Source organism: Oenanthe melanoleuca, chromosome 9 (genome assembly GCF_029582105.1).
Source record: "Oenanthe melanoleuca isolate GR-GAL-2019-014 chromosome 9, OMel1.0, whole genome shotgun sequence".
NCBI lineage: Eukaryota > Metazoa > Chordata > Aves > Passeriformes > Muscicapidae > Oenanthe > Oenanthe melanoleuca.
This window is the reverse complement of record NC_079343.1, coordinates 5,907,412-5,927,546: the sequence shown is the minus strand read 5'-3', so window position 1 is coordinate 5,927,546 and position 20,135 is coordinate 5,907,412. Positions and strand designations below refer to the sequence as shown.

General features: G+C 40.8%; 1 protein-coding gene across 1 annotated transcript in view; it reads left to right on the top strand.

Moving 5' to 3' along the window:
• Positions 1-20,135, top strand: part of STAG1 (STAG1 cohesin complex component) — a 158,089-nt gene that overhangs the window by 100,046 nt on the left and 37,908 nt on the right. Inside the window, exons 10-14 of the mRNA XM_056499180.1 lie at positions 4,541-4,664; positions 10,345-10,443; positions 15,213-15,292; positions 16,575-16,682; positions 18,716-18,830. Of these exons, the coding sequence (XP_056355155.1) occupies positions 4,541-4,664; positions 10,345-10,443; positions 15,213-15,292; positions 16,575-16,682; positions 18,716-18,830 (526 nt within the window). The remainder of the gene's footprint in view (positions 1-4,540; positions 4,665-10,344; positions 10,444-15,212; positions 15,293-16,574; positions 16,683-18,715; positions 18,831-20,135) is intronic.

Below are 20,135 nucleotides of genomic sequence, written 5' to 3'. Positions count from 1 at the left end.
ACAGACAGAAATTACTAGTGTCACAGGCATAAAGAAAGGAGAAGGGAAAAATTTACATCATTTAATTTGAGTGAGTTTGATCTTTCTATGAAGTTCAAAAGCACACACTGTTCCCTTCCCTGCAGAGCTGTGCCTTATACTTCATATGAGCAAAATTGTTGGGACAAGAGCTCTTTGAGAAACACTGGGGTCAGAGATATGTAAAGCTACATCTCAGAATCCACGTCATGCCTTGAAACAATCAATTCCTTGGTCTGATAGGAGCATTGGATGATCAGCCTAGTAACAGTTTATTGGAATAGATACTTAAATAGCCACTGTATGCAGTAGCATTTAGGAATGGGAGTGCTGTGTGCCAGCCCCGCCCATGAGTGGGATATGCAGTGAGCATTCACCAGAACTTTTGGAAGTTGGCTCTGAACTCTTATTTTTCTTACCCTTCTTTTATGGGGTCCTAATTCAGCTCCAGGGATGAGAATAATAGAAAAATGAAGTAGGAAAAGACATTTTTGTCCAGATTTCATTATAATTACATCTTCAAAATGTTTCTAAACTGACAGGCAGCCCAAGAGATGGGCCCAGGTCTGTCCAAGTGGCAGTGGTGTGATCCTGTGCAGCTGCTCCATTTTCTGTCCCTTGGGCGGGAGTTTGAGCTTCCATCCCACAGAAGGCCTAAGGCAGTGAGTCACTCTTCTGTTCTTTTTAGAAAGTTTTCCTATCGACTCTCAGCCCAACCCATTGACTGAAATATCTGTATTTTTCTGTTCATACTGGTTTGCCTGTTGAGTAGTACCACTGTCTTCTGAGGGTTGTCTGCAGTTCTGCCTGTCTCAGAACAAGGTGTGAGAAGCAGCATCTCCAGTGGTTAGATTGGGCAAGCAGGTGCTGTCAGGGTAGTCAGGCTCCTATAGGGGTTTCCAAGAAGTCTTGAAGCAGTTCCTTCTCTGCTGGTCACCTCCAGGTCATGCCTTGGTCTGACTCAGCACTGGCAGTGCTGTGGGATGTGAGCATCCAGGGTACTGCACATCAGCCAGGTTTGCTTAGAGGGCTTTCAGTTTAGTCATGATTAACCCCATGAGTCCGTGATTAAACAACAGACTGAAAGAACCTGAGCTGGAGCTGAAGCTGACAACCACTCCAGCAACCCTGAGGAGCACACTGCTCTGCACCTGACATTTCCTCATCATCCACCAGAGACTCTGTGGCTCAGGTCCTGAATACTTCTGGCCTTAATCAGAATTCTTGTGTGTACTTTGGCATGAAAGTTACACTGGAGCGGCACTTGGAGTGGAACTGGTAAAATCTTTTCCTGACATTGCTGTGATTTGTACTGAGGTTTCTGGGCCTGCCTTGTCAAGCCAAAATTTCAAAAGGAAATATGGAATTTCTTACCTGAACCCCTTCTGTCAAATCTTTTCAGTAGTTGCACTGGGGAGAAAGCAGGAACAGGAACTTAGGCTGTGAATGCTGTGAGTATTCTCCCCTTGTAGACCTTGCTTTGCAGTTTGTGCTGGAAAGAGAGTTAAATATATTTCATGTCTAAGATCTGTAGATGGCATATTAGTTTTTTTCTTTGTGGTGGACTAGATTCTGTTTCTTTCTAGAAGCATTTGGCAAGTAGTACAAGCTTACATCACTAATTTATAATTATGATAATTAATAATGCATTCATTATTCCAAAACCAGTTCCAGTGTAGGTATAATTAGTATTTATATGTTCTTATGTCATCCAGAAATAATGTGTATTTTCAGAAAGCTAAACAATTCATAGTGACTCCAACCAGAAGCTAAAATATATTTACCTGCATAAAAATTAGAATAAAAGAATAGCATTTTAATGACAAACAATTACCACTTGATAGCAAAGATACAAAGATTTTTTTTGGCTGTCTTGTGTTTGATACAGCATTGTATGGGCATGGAGTCTGTATTAGTGATTCCTGCAGGAGCACAAGTGATTCTGATTGGTGATAGTTACCTGGAAGTGTATGTGGAGTGGGAAGTAGTGTCTCACAAGTTCCCCTGCTTCTCCAGCAGCTTTAATCTGTTTGCTGGTCTCACCTGCCTTATCCGTGATTCTGTCTCATTCTCAATTATACTGGAGATGTTAAATTCTTATTACAGTAAATCTCTTAATTACTTGAATAGCTTTCTTCTTATTTTTTTTTTTTTTTTTTTTTAATTAGCAGCTTGGAGTGAGTGCCTGTCGTACTGAGGGATCCCTGAGAAGGTTTTTGAATCAAGAGGCAGTTTCTTACTGTCTGCTTAGGGAAGCTTGAATGGACTCTTAGAGAAAAGAGGATTTTTCCTGCTTTTTGGCTGGCTGTGCTGCATGATTAAATAGTTGTTGACATTTAGGTTCTTTTTGGCATTGCTATTAAATCCTTCCAAAATCCTTTACAGTTAGTAAATTTATAAGGTGGTGAGATACCTACTTGGATGTGAGGACTCAGGTTGTCATCCAGTAGTAAGAATGCCTTCCTTGCTACTTTGTATTGCTGCAGATGTGGCTCCCCCTTTTTTCTTGATTTATATTTATTAGTCTTTTAGGTTTTTCAGTAAATCTTGCATTCTTCCACCTATATTTTGCTTTAAAATAGTTTAAAAGCAACTCCATATAAGAGAATTGCTAATCTAGTTCAGTGTGAAGCAATGTACAATTAAACACACACACACATATGTGTGTGTGTATGTGTGTGTCTGTGTATGTCACTATAGTCATAGTTTTAACTAAAACTTGTCTTCATTATGACTGCCTTTCCCAAGGAATGCAGTTTTTAACCCTTGAGTGTGATATTTAGCGCACTCGTCCTTACACTACATAAACCTGTTTGACAAATCCCTGTTAGAAGCAGCTTGTTTGATACCCTGCCCTGATCCTAATGCAGCTCATCTCCATTGTGGATTGCCCCTAACCTTGGTTCTGAGGTTAAAGAGCCTTCAGGAAGTTGACAGACCGGATTTACTGATGCTGCTGGAAAGTTGTTAAAATTAATGTTTCTCGTAGGCAAAGAGAGACAGTGGCAGTGGGTTGGTGGCATTCACACAGGTGTCCCCCTCATGTTACTGCATTAAATGGTGTTTATGCTTTTTGCTGTTACAGCAGTACAGTTTCCTTCCTATGAGTTGAGTTCAAAGGCCAAGACTTGCATGGAGAAGTCCCCCCAGGTGTGTGTTGCTGGGCTTGGTTCATGGTCCCTGTGGGAGCTGTGGGTTTGAGCTCAGGCATGGAAGGTCAGGGACAAGACAGGCACTGCAGCAGCTGGGCCAGCCTGAAGGAGGGAGGTGTATAGTTGCAGTATGGAGTCACCATACAGGGGTTTGCTGCACTGGGTTAAGGCTATCAACCTGTACAGTGTCTTTTATGTGCATTTTGTTTCTATTTTGTAAAATTGATGACTTTCAGGAAAATGCAGTTTCTCATTTTCGCAATTATTCTATGCTTGAAGCTTGGAATTTTTCTTTCCTTCTCATGAATTAAATTTCATTTTGGGGCTCTGTTGGTCTGGTTTAGAATTAAATTGAGGTTTATTACTTTTCCAAAAATATTTTTTTAAATAAAAATACAAAACAAGGGTCTCAATTACAAGCAAGTTCCAGTGTTTGCAAAGCACTAGACATTCCCTTCTTCTGTGCAGTGACTCTTTGTATTCTTCTTGTATTAGAGCTGAAATTTGGAATTGTGAGGCAGTGCCAGCTGGAGTGGCACAAGTGATTTCTCATGATAACAGATGTCCCAGGGATGGAATTACTGAAGGGACAGATGGCCCCCATCCCTTTTCCTGTTGTTTCATGATTAGTAAAGATGCCTGCTCCATGTCAGGCAGGCAGGAGAGTGCCAATCAGATGGAAGCATTTCCATCCTAGTTTCCTTAGGTGACCTCCCCAGTTTCCTGCCACCCCTCCTCACAAAGCAGCTGATAAGTCTGCCTGAGATATGTCTTTGCTTCTTCCATGACTTGCTACAGTCAGAATGTAGGATAAAAGCAAGAAAATGGGAAGAAACCAATGCTGAAGTGCAAAATTCTCATGGGTTTTGGTGTAGGCGTATTCGTGGAGGGTATGAAATGAGATCTCTTTCTCTAGCAAATTCCATTGTGCTCCTCTGGCAGGTGCCTTTGGCTAAACCATTTAGCTTCTCCCACCTGCAATGGTTCTGCATCTCAAGCTGGAGACAGGACTGCAAAGCAAATGTCAGTGATGCTGTTTCAGTAATGATTGCCCAGAAGAGGTTTGTAGTTTAGGTTCATAATTCTCTTTGAAAAGAGAGGTTAAAGATGGAGTAATAGACTAAGAAGGAAACTAGGGTGAGAATTTCTTTACAGAGAGGTAATGTAGGAGCATATGTTTATAAAACACTGAAATTATTGGATCAGGGATGTAGAGGAACAGAAAATCAGTGATACGGCAGTAACAGTGACAGGTCTCACATGAGGTTCATGACAAGTACAAGCAAAATATTATAGCTATGGCAATGGGAATGAGAAGTATATGTGTCTGTAATCTGGCTAATCCTTGTTCTTTTCTTTTTCCATATTAGTGATGCTATTGCTGAGATTAGAGCTGTCTGTATTGAAGAAATTGGTGTCTGGATGAAAATGTACAGTGATGCCTTCCTGAATGATAGTTATTTAAAATATGTTGGTTGGACACTACATGACAGGGTGAGTATTGTGTATTCCCACACACAGCAGAGTGCACTGGAGGCAGCTGCTGCTGTGCTGCCCAGCACAGCATCATCCGTGGCTTACAAAGAGATTGTTCTGCTTCCTCACCTGGTATCTTTCAATCAGATCACTTCAGGTATTGGCTTAAATTAGGAGGCAGTCCTCCCAGTCTGCTTGGTCTGTGTGCTTTTCATAAACTCAGTCTCTGATGAAGTATCCTGATAGAAATCCTTCCGTGGGGCTTTTCTGTTGATTACAAGAGAAAGAGAAGTCTCCTCAGAGCACCCCTGAGAGCTTCTGTCTGAAGCAGAATGGAAAAGGGATTTCTGTGTGTCTTCCATTTACATTGCCCAAAGGTTAGAGGAAAAAAGGAGATCTTTGGGTCCTCAATAGACACCATTGATTCCACAACCAGTGGAGTTCTCATCAGTTCTCTCCCTTCTTTGAAGAATCTTTTCAAGGTTCTCCTTAGTTTTTTTCTTCAGAAAATTTTTGAAACACCAGATGGAAGAAAAGAGGTGCTTTTCTGGCTCAGCACAGTTCTTAGTAGTGAAGAACCCAGTTCCTGCTACAAGAGGGAGCCCTTCCAGGTGCTGAGGGAGCCCATTCCAGGTGCTGACAGAGGACTTTACACTTCTGCCTGGGGGGTTTTGTACACCAGGCAGCAGTGGGGCTGGCTGTGCTCCCATTCCCACCAAAACCATTGGAATCAAGTGTTTTACTCCAAACTCCCTTGCTAACACTATCAAAGGCATACAAAGGAGACTTACAATGCTGTTGAAAGGCTCATCAAATTCCAGCATCCTCAGACTATTCTCATTTTCCAGGAGCACTGCTGGAAAGAAATTGTAAGTCTGCAAGTTCATTTGGATTACTTGCATAACTGATAGTTAACAGCTGATTCATATTACGTCATCTTAATATTTAGGCTCTGACTCGGTCACTCTAGTGCTGAATCCTGAACAACATGAGTTATGCAGATGTTGACTTTCACTAAAGATAGAAGTTAGCTCCTGCTGCTGCTGGTTCTTTTAATTACAGCTGCCAGGAATCTGCATCTTGCCTTCGTTTGGATGAGCAGTTTGTTTGTTAAGAGTATCCTCTAGACATGGGATTTCTTTCCAAACCTGTAGTTCTCAAATTTTCCTTTACAAATTTTCCCCAAAGTTTTACATTAGATCTCACTGAACAAAATTTGTTCAGGAGGAAGATCCTGCTTACTGCTCCCGTCAGCCATGACCACTGTCTGCCCCAGAGCCACTGCACTGTGTCTCAGTGAATGCTGGACATGGAAACATGGCAGTTCCTGGAGGGACAGAGCTGCTGCTCTTTGTCCCTTGTTGGTGACATTGCTGTGCCTCACAAGCTGCCATGCTCCAGGAGAATAAATACATCATTGTTCATGTTAGCAAATCAGTGGGGAGGTCAGCTCAGATTGGAGTATCCGGATTTAAGGTGTGTGGAGGACTCTGTTTTACTAGGACTTGTAATTTAAATAAATTATCCCTTGAATAATTGCAGTGGATTTTTGGGAGCACATTCTAAGTCTTGTAGAACATTTCCACAAAGCAGCATCTCTGGAATATAGTGGAGTTGCACTTCACCGCTCTCAGCACCCTCCTAGTGTCCTTTGAAGTTCATCCATTTCTCACATCACTCCCTTTACCAGTCTATGGAATCTCACGCTCTCATCTGTCACATCTAGCAACTTCTCATGTCATGTGCAGTATTTTCTCACATCCTCTTCAGTTAGTTTAACCTCAGGCCAGGGTCTAGTTGTCTGCCTGCACCCTTAACATATATTTATACCTTAGCTTTTATAAAATTAATGAGTTCTTTCATATCAGAGAAATTTTGAATTACAGTGTTAGGGTAAAAAACTGGATCATTTGGACCAGACACAGCAGAATTCTATCAGACTGCTATCCTGTCTCTGCTTTGTATGATTTTTTTGTTGCAGACCACAGAAATGCTGTGGGGTTCTAAGTCTTTAAATCACTAATGTGTTTAATGTCCCAGTCCACCAGGTAGGTGGTGGAGTTTTATTGATCTTGTGGATGTGTCATCTACAAAGTGAGACAGACTGTAGGCAGAATGGGGAAGAGTCTGGCACAGATGTCAAAGGATGAATGGGAGAGAATGGACAGAAAGAGACGTTTTGGGAGGCACAGAAAGGAGGGTGGAGATGCAACAGGAATATTATATTGAGAAAAGATGGAGTAAAAGCCAACTGAAAATGCAAAACTTCCAGAAGTACAACATCCCTGAACAGCATGGTTTTCATTGGCACTGCCTGAAAAAACTGCCAGCTGGTACCCAAGTTTCTTGATTTTGTTTTGCTTTGATCAGGAGATGATTTTTGCTATAATTGGTATTTTAAAAAACGAAGGCTGAGGCAATAGCCGTAAGCTATTTCCACTTCACATGAACAGCAGTCACCCCAAAATCATTAACTTCTCTGGAAGTTTGCTTCTGCAAAAGGGAGACAGCTGTGCAGGAGATTCCTGAGCAGTTTCATATTCTACTTCAGAAGACATACAAATTAAACCACAGGGAAGAACTTCTTTGTAGTAGTTCCAACATTGTCTTTCAGAGGTAGAATACAGAAATTTAGTTCTCTAACTTGGAAAATCCTTATATTTTGTATGTTAATCATGTCTCCCAGATTTCAAACATGTCTATAGGGATTTTTGCTTTTTATAGATCCTCATTTGAATGTGGCTTTCAAGTTTTGCCTTTCTCTGCTTTTAAGCATCTTTTTTATTCCCATGTATCTGTAAGCATAAATTTAAAGTGTATAAACTATGATATAATTGCATTTAGAAACCCTCTTGAAAATAAAAGTGTTAAATTAGACTGTTCAGTCTTAATTTTCACCTACTTCATTGATGCATGGAACTGCTTTGAAACCATAATTGTCTCTAGATCACCTGGACAGTCATGGTTCTTAAAACCAATTCCTAATACATAATAAAATGCTTTTTCCTTCTTTGTGTTCCTCTTACTTTGCTTATTGTCTGTTTCTGTAGAAAGGATGAGCTCAAGGTCCTCTGGAACAGATGTTCCTCTTCTGCTTTACCTTCTAATTCATTAATGAATTAATTAGTTAAATAAGTTTATCTCTTTGTTTACTAAGTCTCTTGCCGGCCTTTCTGTCCATCCCTATTTGTGGCTTTTACACTGGCATAAGTTTCTTAAGCATAACTCCAACTTGAGCATTCCCATCCAATTACTTCCTTGCTAGAAGGTATTTGGGGTGTTCAAAGCTCTTGTGAGCTGGATGATTCTCACAGTTATGAAGAACCATCTCATGTGTGGCATGTTGAGGGTCTGTGGGACATTGCTGCTCCTCCAGTCTGGACTGGAGCGCATCCACACACACCTTCACCCTGCCTTTCTCTGCTTCCTGTCCAGCTCACTGCCCTTTAGGCTTCCCATGGCATTCCTGCCACTCATCCTGACTGACTTTGTTTTAAAACCTTCTTATCAGGATTAGCAAGCTCATGTGCAGGAGCTCTTCCCTCTCCAAAGAGATGAATTCCATTCTTGACCAACAGTTTAAAAAACAGCTTCAGAGAGATTCCTCTTTCATCATTCTTCTGCCAGAGGGGCAGTCATTTCCAGGGTTTGCCTCTGTGTCTCCTGGTCCTGCTCCCAGCCAGAGGGACCAGGTGTAACATAACCTTTCTTTCTCCCTGCCTCATCTGCTCCTGCTGTCCCTTCTCAGATCTGGTCCAGGACACTGGTTAGGGCCTGCCTGCACTCTTCTGGCAGGGCATGCAAGGAGCCATACAAGGAACCTTGGTTCCTGCCTGGTCCCATTTGCTGGCTTAAGCCAGCAGAGAGCCCAGTACAGGGCCTGGACTGAGCTCTGGGACCATCAGTCCATGGAATTTGGGGAAGTCTCCAAGGGCTTTGGGCTCTATGGGCACAAACAATCTGAGCCTGTTCTGCATAGGTCTCAGGTCCTGTTGTGTCTGAGTCTTACACTTGGCTGCTGGCTCACAGGTGGGACAGAGTCCAGCGCAGCTGTAACTAAAGTTGCTGCCTTACTGTGCCTTTCAGTGTTCATACAGGCCAGAACTAACCTGGTCCTTATCCTCTGGGGCTCAGTAAGCTGAGGTTCATGTCCTGTGAGTGGTAATGACTCCAGACATCCTGGGCAGTATGCACCACACAACAGAGGAGGACACCATTTCTGGTACTGCCACACAGGTGCTGTTAAAAAAGAATGCTAGGCAGCATTTCTCTGGGCTTTTTTAGAAGTTGATCACATCCATGTCATTTTTCTTCAAGAAAGTTCTTCTCTGTACCTTGAAAGATCTTGTTTTAGATCTCTTTAAACATACCTTACATCTCATTGACTTTCTCTGCAGTGGTAGTCGAAAAGATACCCTAGAAGAAGCATGATTGCTCAGAGACTCCTCATGGATATAAAGAGATGATTTCTCAGGAACAGTTGCTCTTCATGGAAGTTCTTCTGAAAATCCAACTTCTTTGCTGCTTTTATCTTCCATTTCAAATTTTGAAATAGGTTTGAAGGAGGAAAGAAACTTTAAAATTTGGATTTATATCTTCTAGTTTTATATCAGTTCTATGAATGTTTTTTCAGTTTGTAGTGTGAGCACTTTTTAAGTACAGACTGGATTCTGGAATAGACAGTTTCAGAAATGAAGCCCTCTGGGTATGGAGTTTTATTTATGAAGTTCAATAGTTCATTTCAGTTCTTTGCAGCTTAAGGCCTTAGATTTGGTACTGTCTTCGCTTTCATAAAAGTAAATTGACACTGCAGTGAGCTCTACAGATCATATTAGGGTAGATTTGTGTTTATAACCTTTTAGCTGTCCACAAATATTTTTCAGCAAGAATCCATAGTTCGCTAGGATGGTGCAATTGAGTTGTCCACCTGTAGCACAAAGGATCCAGTCCCTCTCAACATCAGCAGTGTTCCTGTAGGACACAAGCCTTGATCCACAGGCCCTATCCTGTGACACCCACATTTCCTGCTGCAGCCCACTACACCAAAGCAATCCCCAGCTGAAGAGCAGTTGGGGATGAGCTGCTGCCACCAGCACAGCTCAGCCACAGGGACACAAGCCACCCTTCTTCCCACGGGCTCCTCAGACTGTGGCTCAGATGTGTTGCTCTCGTGGCAGCAACCTGCTCCCCACTGGAGGATCTCTCACACCTTTTGCATCCTTCAGCTTGTGCTGTCCTGTTGTGAGAGATGGAAAGTAAAACATTTGGGGATAACAAATGCTGTGCGTGTACTCTGTGTCCTTGCCCTTGGAGCTAGTTGAGCTGCTGAGCCCACACCCAGTGATTTTGAGCCCCTGTGTGCTGATTGTGAACATGCACCAACCACCTGGACATCCTGCATCTTTATTTCGGATTTACTTGCTGCACTCTTTATATTTTTGTGGAGTCACTTGAAAGAGAAGCACTAATATACATATAAGTGATGGCACATTAATTCTTTCTGTATGCAAATAGGAAGAAATATAACATTGTAGGTGACTGCATGTGGATTTTGGTTTTTAACTAAATGGCAAATTGGCTTTGGTCATTTGCGTAAAATTTTAAATGTACATTAAGCAAATTACAGAATTATGTGTTTTAATATTAATGTGCATTTGGTTGAAGTATTTGACAGCTAATCTCAGTGTTTTTTATTTAGCAAGGTGAAGTGAGGTTGAAGTGTTTGAAAGCTCTTCAGAGTCTATATACCAACAGAGAGTTGTTTCCCAAACTGGAGCTGTTCACTAACAGATTCAAGGTAAGAGGAAATACAGTTTTTGGAAGGAGGACAAAAAGCAAATGTGTCGTCATCCTGTTGTGGTCTTTGAGTCACGTCTGCTAAGAATAAACTCATTAGTTTGTGACAAAGCTTGTAACTGCACTACTAAAACTGTGTTACTGTATGCTGAAATTACACCAAATCCATTTCACAGGGTTTATCTTGAGAGACTTGTCAGACTTAACCAGGATGAATATTTGTCTGTATGTATTATTTATAGCTTATATATTGTCCTTATTCAATCTGCCTGTACTTATTTAATTTTAGATGTATTGAATTTAAAGGATGTATACTTACACAATCTAAAATATAGCTGAAAGTGGCAGGCTATAATGAAAGATTGTTTGTTACACAGCTTTTTTTAGCTCAATATGTGCTTGTCTTCAGAGGGAGAGTCACTTGGATGTGCATCACAGTCCTCACACAGTGAGGCCTTGCTGCAGAACAGGAGTTCACATTGTGATTCCAAACCCCTTGAGCCAGATTGGCCCTTCAGGAGAGAATTGCTGGAAGGATATTTCACGGGGTTTTTATTAGCACAAACTTTTTCCTTAATATCTGAATAAGAATGTGGCTGTTCATTCACTTTGTGGGCTAATTGCTTTATTGTAAAAGTGAACTGTCTGGAGAGATGGGTTTGGAAACACTGTCCCTGCTCTTATTTGGATGCCTGGTGAGGAGACTGGTCAGGCGCTGCCACCATATCAGCTGCTGCCTCTCCCCATGGCTTTTGTGTTCTGCAGAACACACTACTGTGGGAAAGGCTACCCTCAAGGAAAAACTCGTTTATCTCATTTAAATCTTTATTAGAATGCTGATGAAAAAATTTGTTTAGAAAAGAAACAAAGCTGACTGGTTTAACTTAAATTATTATTATAATGCTAATAAAAAATTATATTTAGAAAAGTGGAGATTTAAATATTTATAAATACTGTGCACAAGACTTAAACTTCTCCCTGTGGATTTTATGCTGCTTCTGGTTTTGTCTGCCATTTCACAATTAATTCCTCCAGTTTGATTTAGAAAGCAAAGAAAAAAAAAGTAAATTTGCCCTATTTTCCTTGTATGTAAACAATTTATAAAAACATGATAATCAGCCTTTTACCACATTCACTTGAGATGCAGAAAAAAAGGTGCTTAACCTGCAGTAAAGTCTAGATATTAAGGAAGGCTTTTTTCTAAAATGATAATTCTGTAATAGAGCAGACTCTTTATTAATAGTCTCCTTCATTTAAGATAACAATTTTAAAGGGCAGATTAAATAAATATCTGGCAGAAATGAACTAACTATAGTTTACTAAAGTAGGAGATAAAACTGGATTATTTAAGGGCCTGCATTCTTCTAATTTTATAAAGCCAGTTTCTGGGACTGCAGTAAAGACTAAATTTCCTCTCATAGCAGAGAACCTGGCAAACAGATTCAGACCTCAGACTTCTTCTCTAATGTCTACATAAGTCTGATTTACTTTATCCTCACAGAACAATCAGAAAAATGGACCCTCCAACTCTGCTGATTTTCCTGTTCCGTCTGTGCAGATTTAGATTTGTTTATATTTGCTGCTTCTGTAATTCCATTTATTTTTAAATTGGCCACTAAAGCTCTCATGAGCTTTTATCTACTTCTCTTTACTAGAAAATGTGCTGAATGCTTCTTTGTCAGGATCCCATAATTGGTAAGGGAAAAGACTGCTTTGAGGCTGAACGTCTCCCATGCACCTGCAAAACTTTCAGGACTGTTGGAAATACTTTGGGCAATAGTTACTCACTCCAGAAAACTACAGGGACATGAAAGCTCCAAATACATCCTGCTTTTCACAGCACAGACAATTCTCTTAAAGGAAGCTGGGTTAGCCTGTGCATTGCTGCTTGGCTTGGGATGGCACAAGGAATTTTCATTTCTGTCAAAGAGGTTCAGAGGGAAGGGATCCTTGTTAGGAATTAATCTTTCTTCTGTCCCATAAAAGCTGGTTTTATTACAGAGACCTGTATCATTATGAAATAAATAAGAGGAAAAGGTGTGCTCAAAGTCTCTGTGATCCTAAAGAACAGACTTGTTTAACAAAATGATTAATCATGCTCAGTTTCTGCCACATAAAGAGAACAAAAAGCTGACATGGTCCAAATGCCTGCACTTGGATTTATAGCTGTGCCGTCAGGGATATGGCCTTTGGCACCAGGATGGAGCAAAGTTCCAAATTAATGCTTTTTCAATCCCTGATACATCAGCTAAATGTCTTGCTGCCACAGACTCTACCACCAACTCTTTGAAAAATAATTGACCTAACTGCCATTTTCAGTTCCATGGCTGCTTATTTATATTTCTTCATCAGAATTTAATCGACCTGCACAGTTCAGCTGGTGTTCAGTTCAATCCATTCAAACTGAGAGAAATCTCTCTAGAGGTCTTCTAGCTGTTTAAAGAATAAATTAATTTGATCCAGAGTGCCTTGTGCTGGGGTGTTAATATTTCACCTCCTTCCAGACAGCTGTGACAAGGATGTGATCCTGTCCCTTTTTCAAAGAAAAATGCCTATTTTTTCCAGCATTTGTGTTTCTAAGAGTAGGTGATGTGCTGGAAAATAAGCTTAGTTCAAAAATTTGTCCATCAAAGAGAAGACTTCTGTTTTCCATCAAGAAGTCCTTCTGATACAGACATTAACTGACCCCATATGGAAAAGCAATGAATTAACTCCTCTGCAGTCAGTGCCAGAGTCCCTCATCCCTCAGCCTGTGCTGTCTCCACAGGCTGGGAGCTGGAGAGATTGGCTCCTTGTTCACAGCCTAATATAGAATGGAAACCTGATCTTCAGAGACACTGAGAATAAGTATTTCAGCTTAAACATGCAGGCCTGTGCCCTGTTCTGCTGCTTTACAGTGGTACAGGGAATCTCTGTAAAGGCAGATTGAGCAGATCTGAGGGGGTTGGAACTTCCTCAGCCACAGAAGTTACACCTTCAGAGGCACTGGGTGTGTAGGTCTTGCTGGGAAGGCTCTTGGGCCTGGCTGGCAGGTGCCACCGCACAGAGGTGCTGGCCCCAGGGCAGAAAATGACATATCTGTGCTCTTTATTTTAAGCCTTATAATTTTGGGGAAAATTGAGGGAACAGTCTTCTAGGATAAGGAAACCTTCCCATGTTGGTTGGTTTCAAAGTCCCAAAGGACTCCAGATTCAGAGGGTACCTCCTGCTCTGTGGATAGGAGAGAGGATCCTCTCTCTTCCAGGCTTTTTTCAGAGATGCAGAAGGAGTTTTACACCTGTGTGCTCACTCATGTGCAACTAGTTCCCCTCCCTGAGGTATCCTGGGGTGTAAGATAAACTCTGAGGGAATACATGAAATTCCACTGAGATGTACAGGATCAGTATCTCTGGCTGTTCTTTCTCTTGGTGCTGTTATTGCTGTTCCTTGGCCAGCACGTGTGGAAAAGCTGACAGCAGTTTTTTTGTATTGCTCATAAGAGAGGGTCTCCTTTGTGGTATGTTGTTTCTTTGGGTCTTTTAGTGGACTTCTCACAATCTTTAAAACTGTTCAGATCTACATGAAATGTATCAGATTCCCCAGGAACTTACTAGTGATTGATAGAGGCTCCTTCAATCACAGTGACAAAAAGTGTCTCTGCAGACCTGGTTTTGTTGGGAAGTAACAACTGAGACAGCCATGATGCATTTTTTAAGTACTGATCTGAAATTTCTGTATCAAAATAAAACATCAGTTGCTTGATGTTCCACTTCAGCCCTTAAATGCATGGAATAGTGGAGAAGAAGGGTGAAAACCTTTACTTTGCCCTTGGTTTGTTCTACTGACTTTCACTGTTGTTGCCTTACACTTCCCTTGTTTCTTTTCCAGTCCCTGATTTCTTAACCTGATTTTTCCAGTCCCCAAAATGTCATAGAGTACCTAGTCCTTCCTGAAGCAGGTTAAGCCAGCAAAATCAAGTCTTATTTTCAGATGAGAAATCAGGCAATTTCTCTTCAGTAACTTGCTCAGTCAAGCAAAGAGCACTGAGGCATATTGCATTTTTCTGGCTGGATGGAAATTCTCCCCAGCTAGGAAGAACAACATACACCAATCACAGCTATTTTTGCCAGTAAGCAAATTGAACCTAAGGAGAAAGAAACCCTTAACAGACTACTCATAACTACATGGTCCTTAAAAGTTAGAAAATCATTAAATTGGAGAATGACATGCTTGTCTCCACTAGAAAGAGTATGGGAAAACACAAAATCAAACCATGGAATTCCCCACTTTCCGGGGGAAGCTCTGTAGTATAATTTTTGATCTGCTTCAAACCTTGAGATGTAGAGGGGAAGAAGGTCACAACTTTACAGTCAACTTGCAGATGCAAGAATTCAAGTGTGCTTTTTCTTCACAATATTTCCATATATGCAGTGTTCCTTCCTATGAAATTATTTGATTTTGGGGGAATGAAGTGGGGCAGTTTTTCTGCTGTTGTCCAACCCAAGTATGTCACTTTTCAACAAAGACCTATTAAATTAAACCCAGAAGAGTGCTATAACTCCCAAGTCTCCTCCCTCCTTTTCTGGCAAACACACAAGGATAAGGACTGTTGAATCACTTGTTCCTGTGGTTCCACTGTGCATATAACACAGTGCTTAGGGTTGCATTAAAAGGTAATATTGAGGGGCTCTCATTGTCAGTGTCTGTTGGAGCATCTTTCTCCCCTAAAGTCTTTATTTTGTAATCTCTGGCTGTGCTGTGCCCTGTGACTGACCTAGAATTGCCTTGCAGGACCGCATTGTGTCCATGACCCTGGACAAGGAGTATGATGTTGCTGTGGAGGCCATTCGATTGGTCACGCTCATCCTCCAGTGAGTGCTGCTCCAAACCCCTCCATCCCCTTGGAAAATCACCTAATCCAGTAACATCTGAGTGACTGGAGAGCTCTGCTTGTGTATTGAAGTGAATGTGTTACTTTACACTTAGTATGAACTGAACATATAATGTGGACATGAAACTAAAGTAAGATACTTCATTTCATGGAAATATAGGAGGAAAAATGTAAAAATGTGTGGATGTTTTGGAACCATTAGTGCATCCATTGTGTGGAAGAATGCCAAAGGGCATTTCTACCTTTTGCCAGCTGTCAAACAACTGTCCTCTCAAAATGAGTGTCTGTGGGTTATGCTTGCTAGAATAACTCCAGCAGTAACACAGATCCTGTGCAGGGAGAGTTGACTGATTTCCTGACATAGCTGTAAAGAGCCAGGGGTAGGACACATGCTTCCAGGCTTTTCCATGTAAGTTTTCCACAGTAAGTTTTAAGGTCGGATTACCAGTGCACTTTTTTTTTTGTCTGCTCTTGCTTTCTTTTTGGTTGCCTCTTGAAAGCACAGGCAGTGCTAAATGCATTTAGCACCAGAAGAGTCTTGAAAAGCACAGGGTAATATGCTAGCAGGTGGAAACTCCAGAAAGGTGTCTGGAGCAATCCTGAAGGGGAATGACCAATTAAAATTAAGTCTTGTAGGAAGCCAAATGATTTAGAGTCCTGATACATAAATGGTTCTGATGGATGCCAACTAAACAAGGATGGAGGTAATATCCTGATTGTGACAGTGATGGTATTTTTATATCATTTTTGCTAACATTCTGGGACAGGCTGCCCAGGGAAGTGTTCAAAAGTGGGTGCATTGCTTGGGGACATGGATTAGTGGTGAGCACAGAGGGCCTGGGTTAATGGTTCCACTCAATGAGCATGGGGCTCTTTCCCAACCTAAAGGATTCTGTGATTCCTGGATTTTAGTTTATGATGTTTGATGAGTGAGTGGCATCTTGCAATATGTGCATTGAAGTTTGTGTGGTGGTCTAAGGAATAAGCAGGGGAGGGGTTGTATGCAGTGATTCTGATATTTTCATAATATTATTGGTACAACTGGGAGAAGGAAATCAGAGAAACTTCCAGTCTTACAGGCCCTTTAAATACCTCTGTATTTTGAAGTTGAACCAAAGATCCTTGAAGTCCTTGTTCAGTCGTGTAGAATTTTGTGGGAAATGAACAAACCTTGTAGTTGTCCCAAGTGAGCTGTGGGGGGTGAGGGGATGGAAGTGAACAACTACTCTGCTGCAGTTCAGGTATTACTGTGACTCTTTCAGTGGGAGCGAGGAGGCTCTGTCCAATGAAGACTGTGAGAATGTTTATCACCTGGTGTACTCAGCACACCGCCCTGTGGCAGTAGCAGCTGGGGAATTCCTCCACAAAAAGTAAGTCATCACTTGCCCTGGAATAAGAACAGATTTGTGAATGCTTCCTAGAGAGGTAACATCAAAAAGCAAAGAAGCAGTGGAGTAAAATATCCCAATTCAGCAAATCAGGTATTTAATTTAAACTAGAGATTTTATTCTCTTGTTTAAACAAGATCTGAGTACTTGAAGAAACTGAATATACATTTTTCTTGCTCTGCAATTCAGGTAACACTTCCTAATTCCTCAAGGGTTAAATGTACAAAGGCTGCACAAACTTTTAAAGTTGGTTTCCCCTGAAAATACACTGCATCATGGTTACATCTCTCATGTCCTCGCTGTGCCAAAGGATATGAGCCAGTTTTTCCATGGATGTGAATCACACCAGTAACTGTGACCAGGGCATTGCCACATCATAGGAGTTAACCTCTTCTTTTTATTATCTGCAGTTAAAAATCTTTCAGCAGGAATTTGATTTTTTCCCCTCATGGTTTGTGATATTAGAGTTTTTTGTTACACGTATAGAAGATTTATATTAGAACCCAAGTTATCTAATTTTTTCATGCCAAGATACAGGTAGGAAAAAATACACAAAAACGTCTGTTTTTCTTTGCCAGTGCTCTAATTTTCTATGGTTTATTAGGGATTTATAATAATACATTGTAATTGTAAACTTTCATTGGTGGATTTTTGGAATTCCAGCTGTGTGATCAAGCACTATCCGTTTCAAGGAGTATATATATGCAGATCTCCATTACCAACACGACATTGTACTAGTTGTTGGAAAGGGTTAGTTTCTCATTAAAAATATACACTAAAATTCCTTTATTAATCAACATGTGACAAAATACTTTTGAAAAATGCCTCCAAGGTAAATAAGGACATATCTGCACTTTAGTGCACCTGGGATAAAGACAGAACTTCATTCTGACTTCTTTTACAAGGTATTAAGCTGTGTTCTGTAAATGTGCCTCAAGGCTAACAGCATGGAGACAAGATTTGTCCCATTCTTAACTAATGTTGTCTTGGTTTCTACAAAGAAAATCTCCAGTTAAATAAGTTAGAATCTATTTCAGGCACTTGAGGTGTGATTTATCTCACTTAGTTTAATACATTTCACTATCACTTTCTCTGTGATAATCATCAGACATGCTCTCTGTGCTTTGCAAAGGAAAGCAAATAGTACAGAGGATATAAAGGATCAGCAAATACAGAGGATCACTTCCTCGACCCTGAGGTGCAGGCTGTAAGGTATCTCAGCACCTGCTTATTGCTTATCTGTTAAGACAAGCAGAGGGATGAGGTAATGTTTTTAACTAAAATACAACATTTGTGTGTAACTTGTCCTTCTCTTTAGTGAATTACAGCAGTGAAATCAGAATTCTGTGTTTCATGTGTTAATCTGCTTTGTGATTTCACTGTAAAAACCAGGAACAGCTTTCAAACTTCTCAAAACAGTTATTGCTGTAACAGTAATGCTGGCACATCTGAGGTCTCTTGGAAAATTTGGGCATTAAGAGGAGTTTGGGATGGGCCATGCATCCGGAAAGTGCAGAGTGTGTCACTTACCTGTAAAATCCCAAATAATGAGGAGGAGCTGGTTTTATCTTTGCTGCTGCTCCTGGTACCTGAGGTTGGCTATTTGATGGATATCAGGTTTGTTTGTACCGTGTTCCAGCCAGAGTGATACAACCTTAGCTCTTACACTGGTGCAGGAGATGCTGCCTCCATTGTAAGACTGGATAAGTGATAAATGCAAAACTGTCTTACAAGTGATGCAAATACTTAAAACTCTGCAAAACCTTCAATATAAGTGGATTTTGGAGAACTTTTTCCTGTGTGAAATTCTTCCAGCCTTGTAAACTTGAGGACTGAAGATAAATTCATCTCTTCAGACAGGCAGAGGTTGTGCCCTCTTCCCCTTGAAAGAAATAGCTTGAGATACTTGCACTGTTTTATGAACAAATTTACTATATCAAGAATGAATGCTCATCGTATTATTGCAGAAATGAGAATTGTTGTGATAGCCATGAGCTCCTTCTGCTTATTTTCAGGCTGTTCAGCAGACATGATCCTCAAGCTGAAGAGGCTCTAGCAAAGAGGAGGGGGCGAAATAGCCCAAATGGAAACCTTATTAGAATGTTGGTTCTTTTCTTTCTTGAAAGTGAGGTAAAAAAGTAATTTTTAACCTTTAAATGTTTAATAAAACCTGAACTTAACTAGTGATTTATCAACGTACAGTAATAAACTGTCTTTTTTTTTTTTTTTTTTTAATGTTTTCTGAAATACCATGAGCCTTTCTCCCTGCCCCTCCATTTCCTTGTCAAGGAAATTGATCTGATAATCTTCATGGTTAATTCAACTTGTGCATGTCCCCACTCTACTCACACTGCATTGCTGGTGCTGTGGTGGCTGCCAGGGTGCATTGTTCTACACAAATATAAATGGTTCTTAGCTTACATAACCATGCAAGGAGAATACCTCTGGAGTTCTTCTTTGTGGAGTAAAATAATTTGGATCAGGATGGAACAAAAATTGCATATCTCCAATTCTGATTAGAATCATAGGTGAACTCAGAGTGAGAAGGACCTGAGGGTCCTTAGCTCAGAGCAGAGTCAGCTGTGACATGAGATGACATGAGGTCTTTCAGGGCTTTATGCAGTTGCATCTTGGAAACACTGGAGGATGAGGAATACAAGATGTGGTGACATGAAATGTTTGATGAACACATCCAGGGTGGGATTGTGCCCATGACTTATAGAGAGTATCTATGGGAAATTGTATGGCACATGTAGTAATAATAATAGAGATGGGGAATGGCAGTGGAGAGAGGAAAATTTGAGAAGATACTGTCAGGTACAGGACGTTCTTAAGATAGAGAGGGAAGGTTCAAAATTATGCATTTGATTTCATAATAAGGAGACTGAAAGAAAGGAATGACATAACTGTTTCTCTAGAGGAGGGAGGGTAGTACATTTTGGGTAAAAAGCAAAAGTAAATATATTACAATTGGTTATTTTAATTGTTATGAAGCCTTGAACAAGAGACTTGACTGTGAGAATGAAAAGATAGAGTTGCTGAGAAGGAGGGACAAAATTTTGGTACTGTGTTCTTGCTTTTTAGAAACACCTCATAAACCTACAGATTAATCTGGATGAAATGTCACTACCTGTGTGAGCCTTCCGTCTGCCACCTGAATGGATTTTTAGTTCCAACTTCTTTAAAACTTAGGTTGTAAAGTTCATTGTGTTTTACAGTGCAGAGACCTTAGGTGTGAGTGTGTGTGATTGGAGTTACAGAGCTCTGACCTTGTCTGTCCTTCTGAGAAGAAAAGAAACTGCTCCACTCCCAAAGCCAAGATCAGCAAAGTGCCTCCCATGCTGCTCCCTGAGGGTCACTTCTCTCTCAGGGCCAGTTTTTGCTGTTGCTGTTTTTGAGAGAGTTGTTAGGAGCCAAATAGAACATCCTGACTCC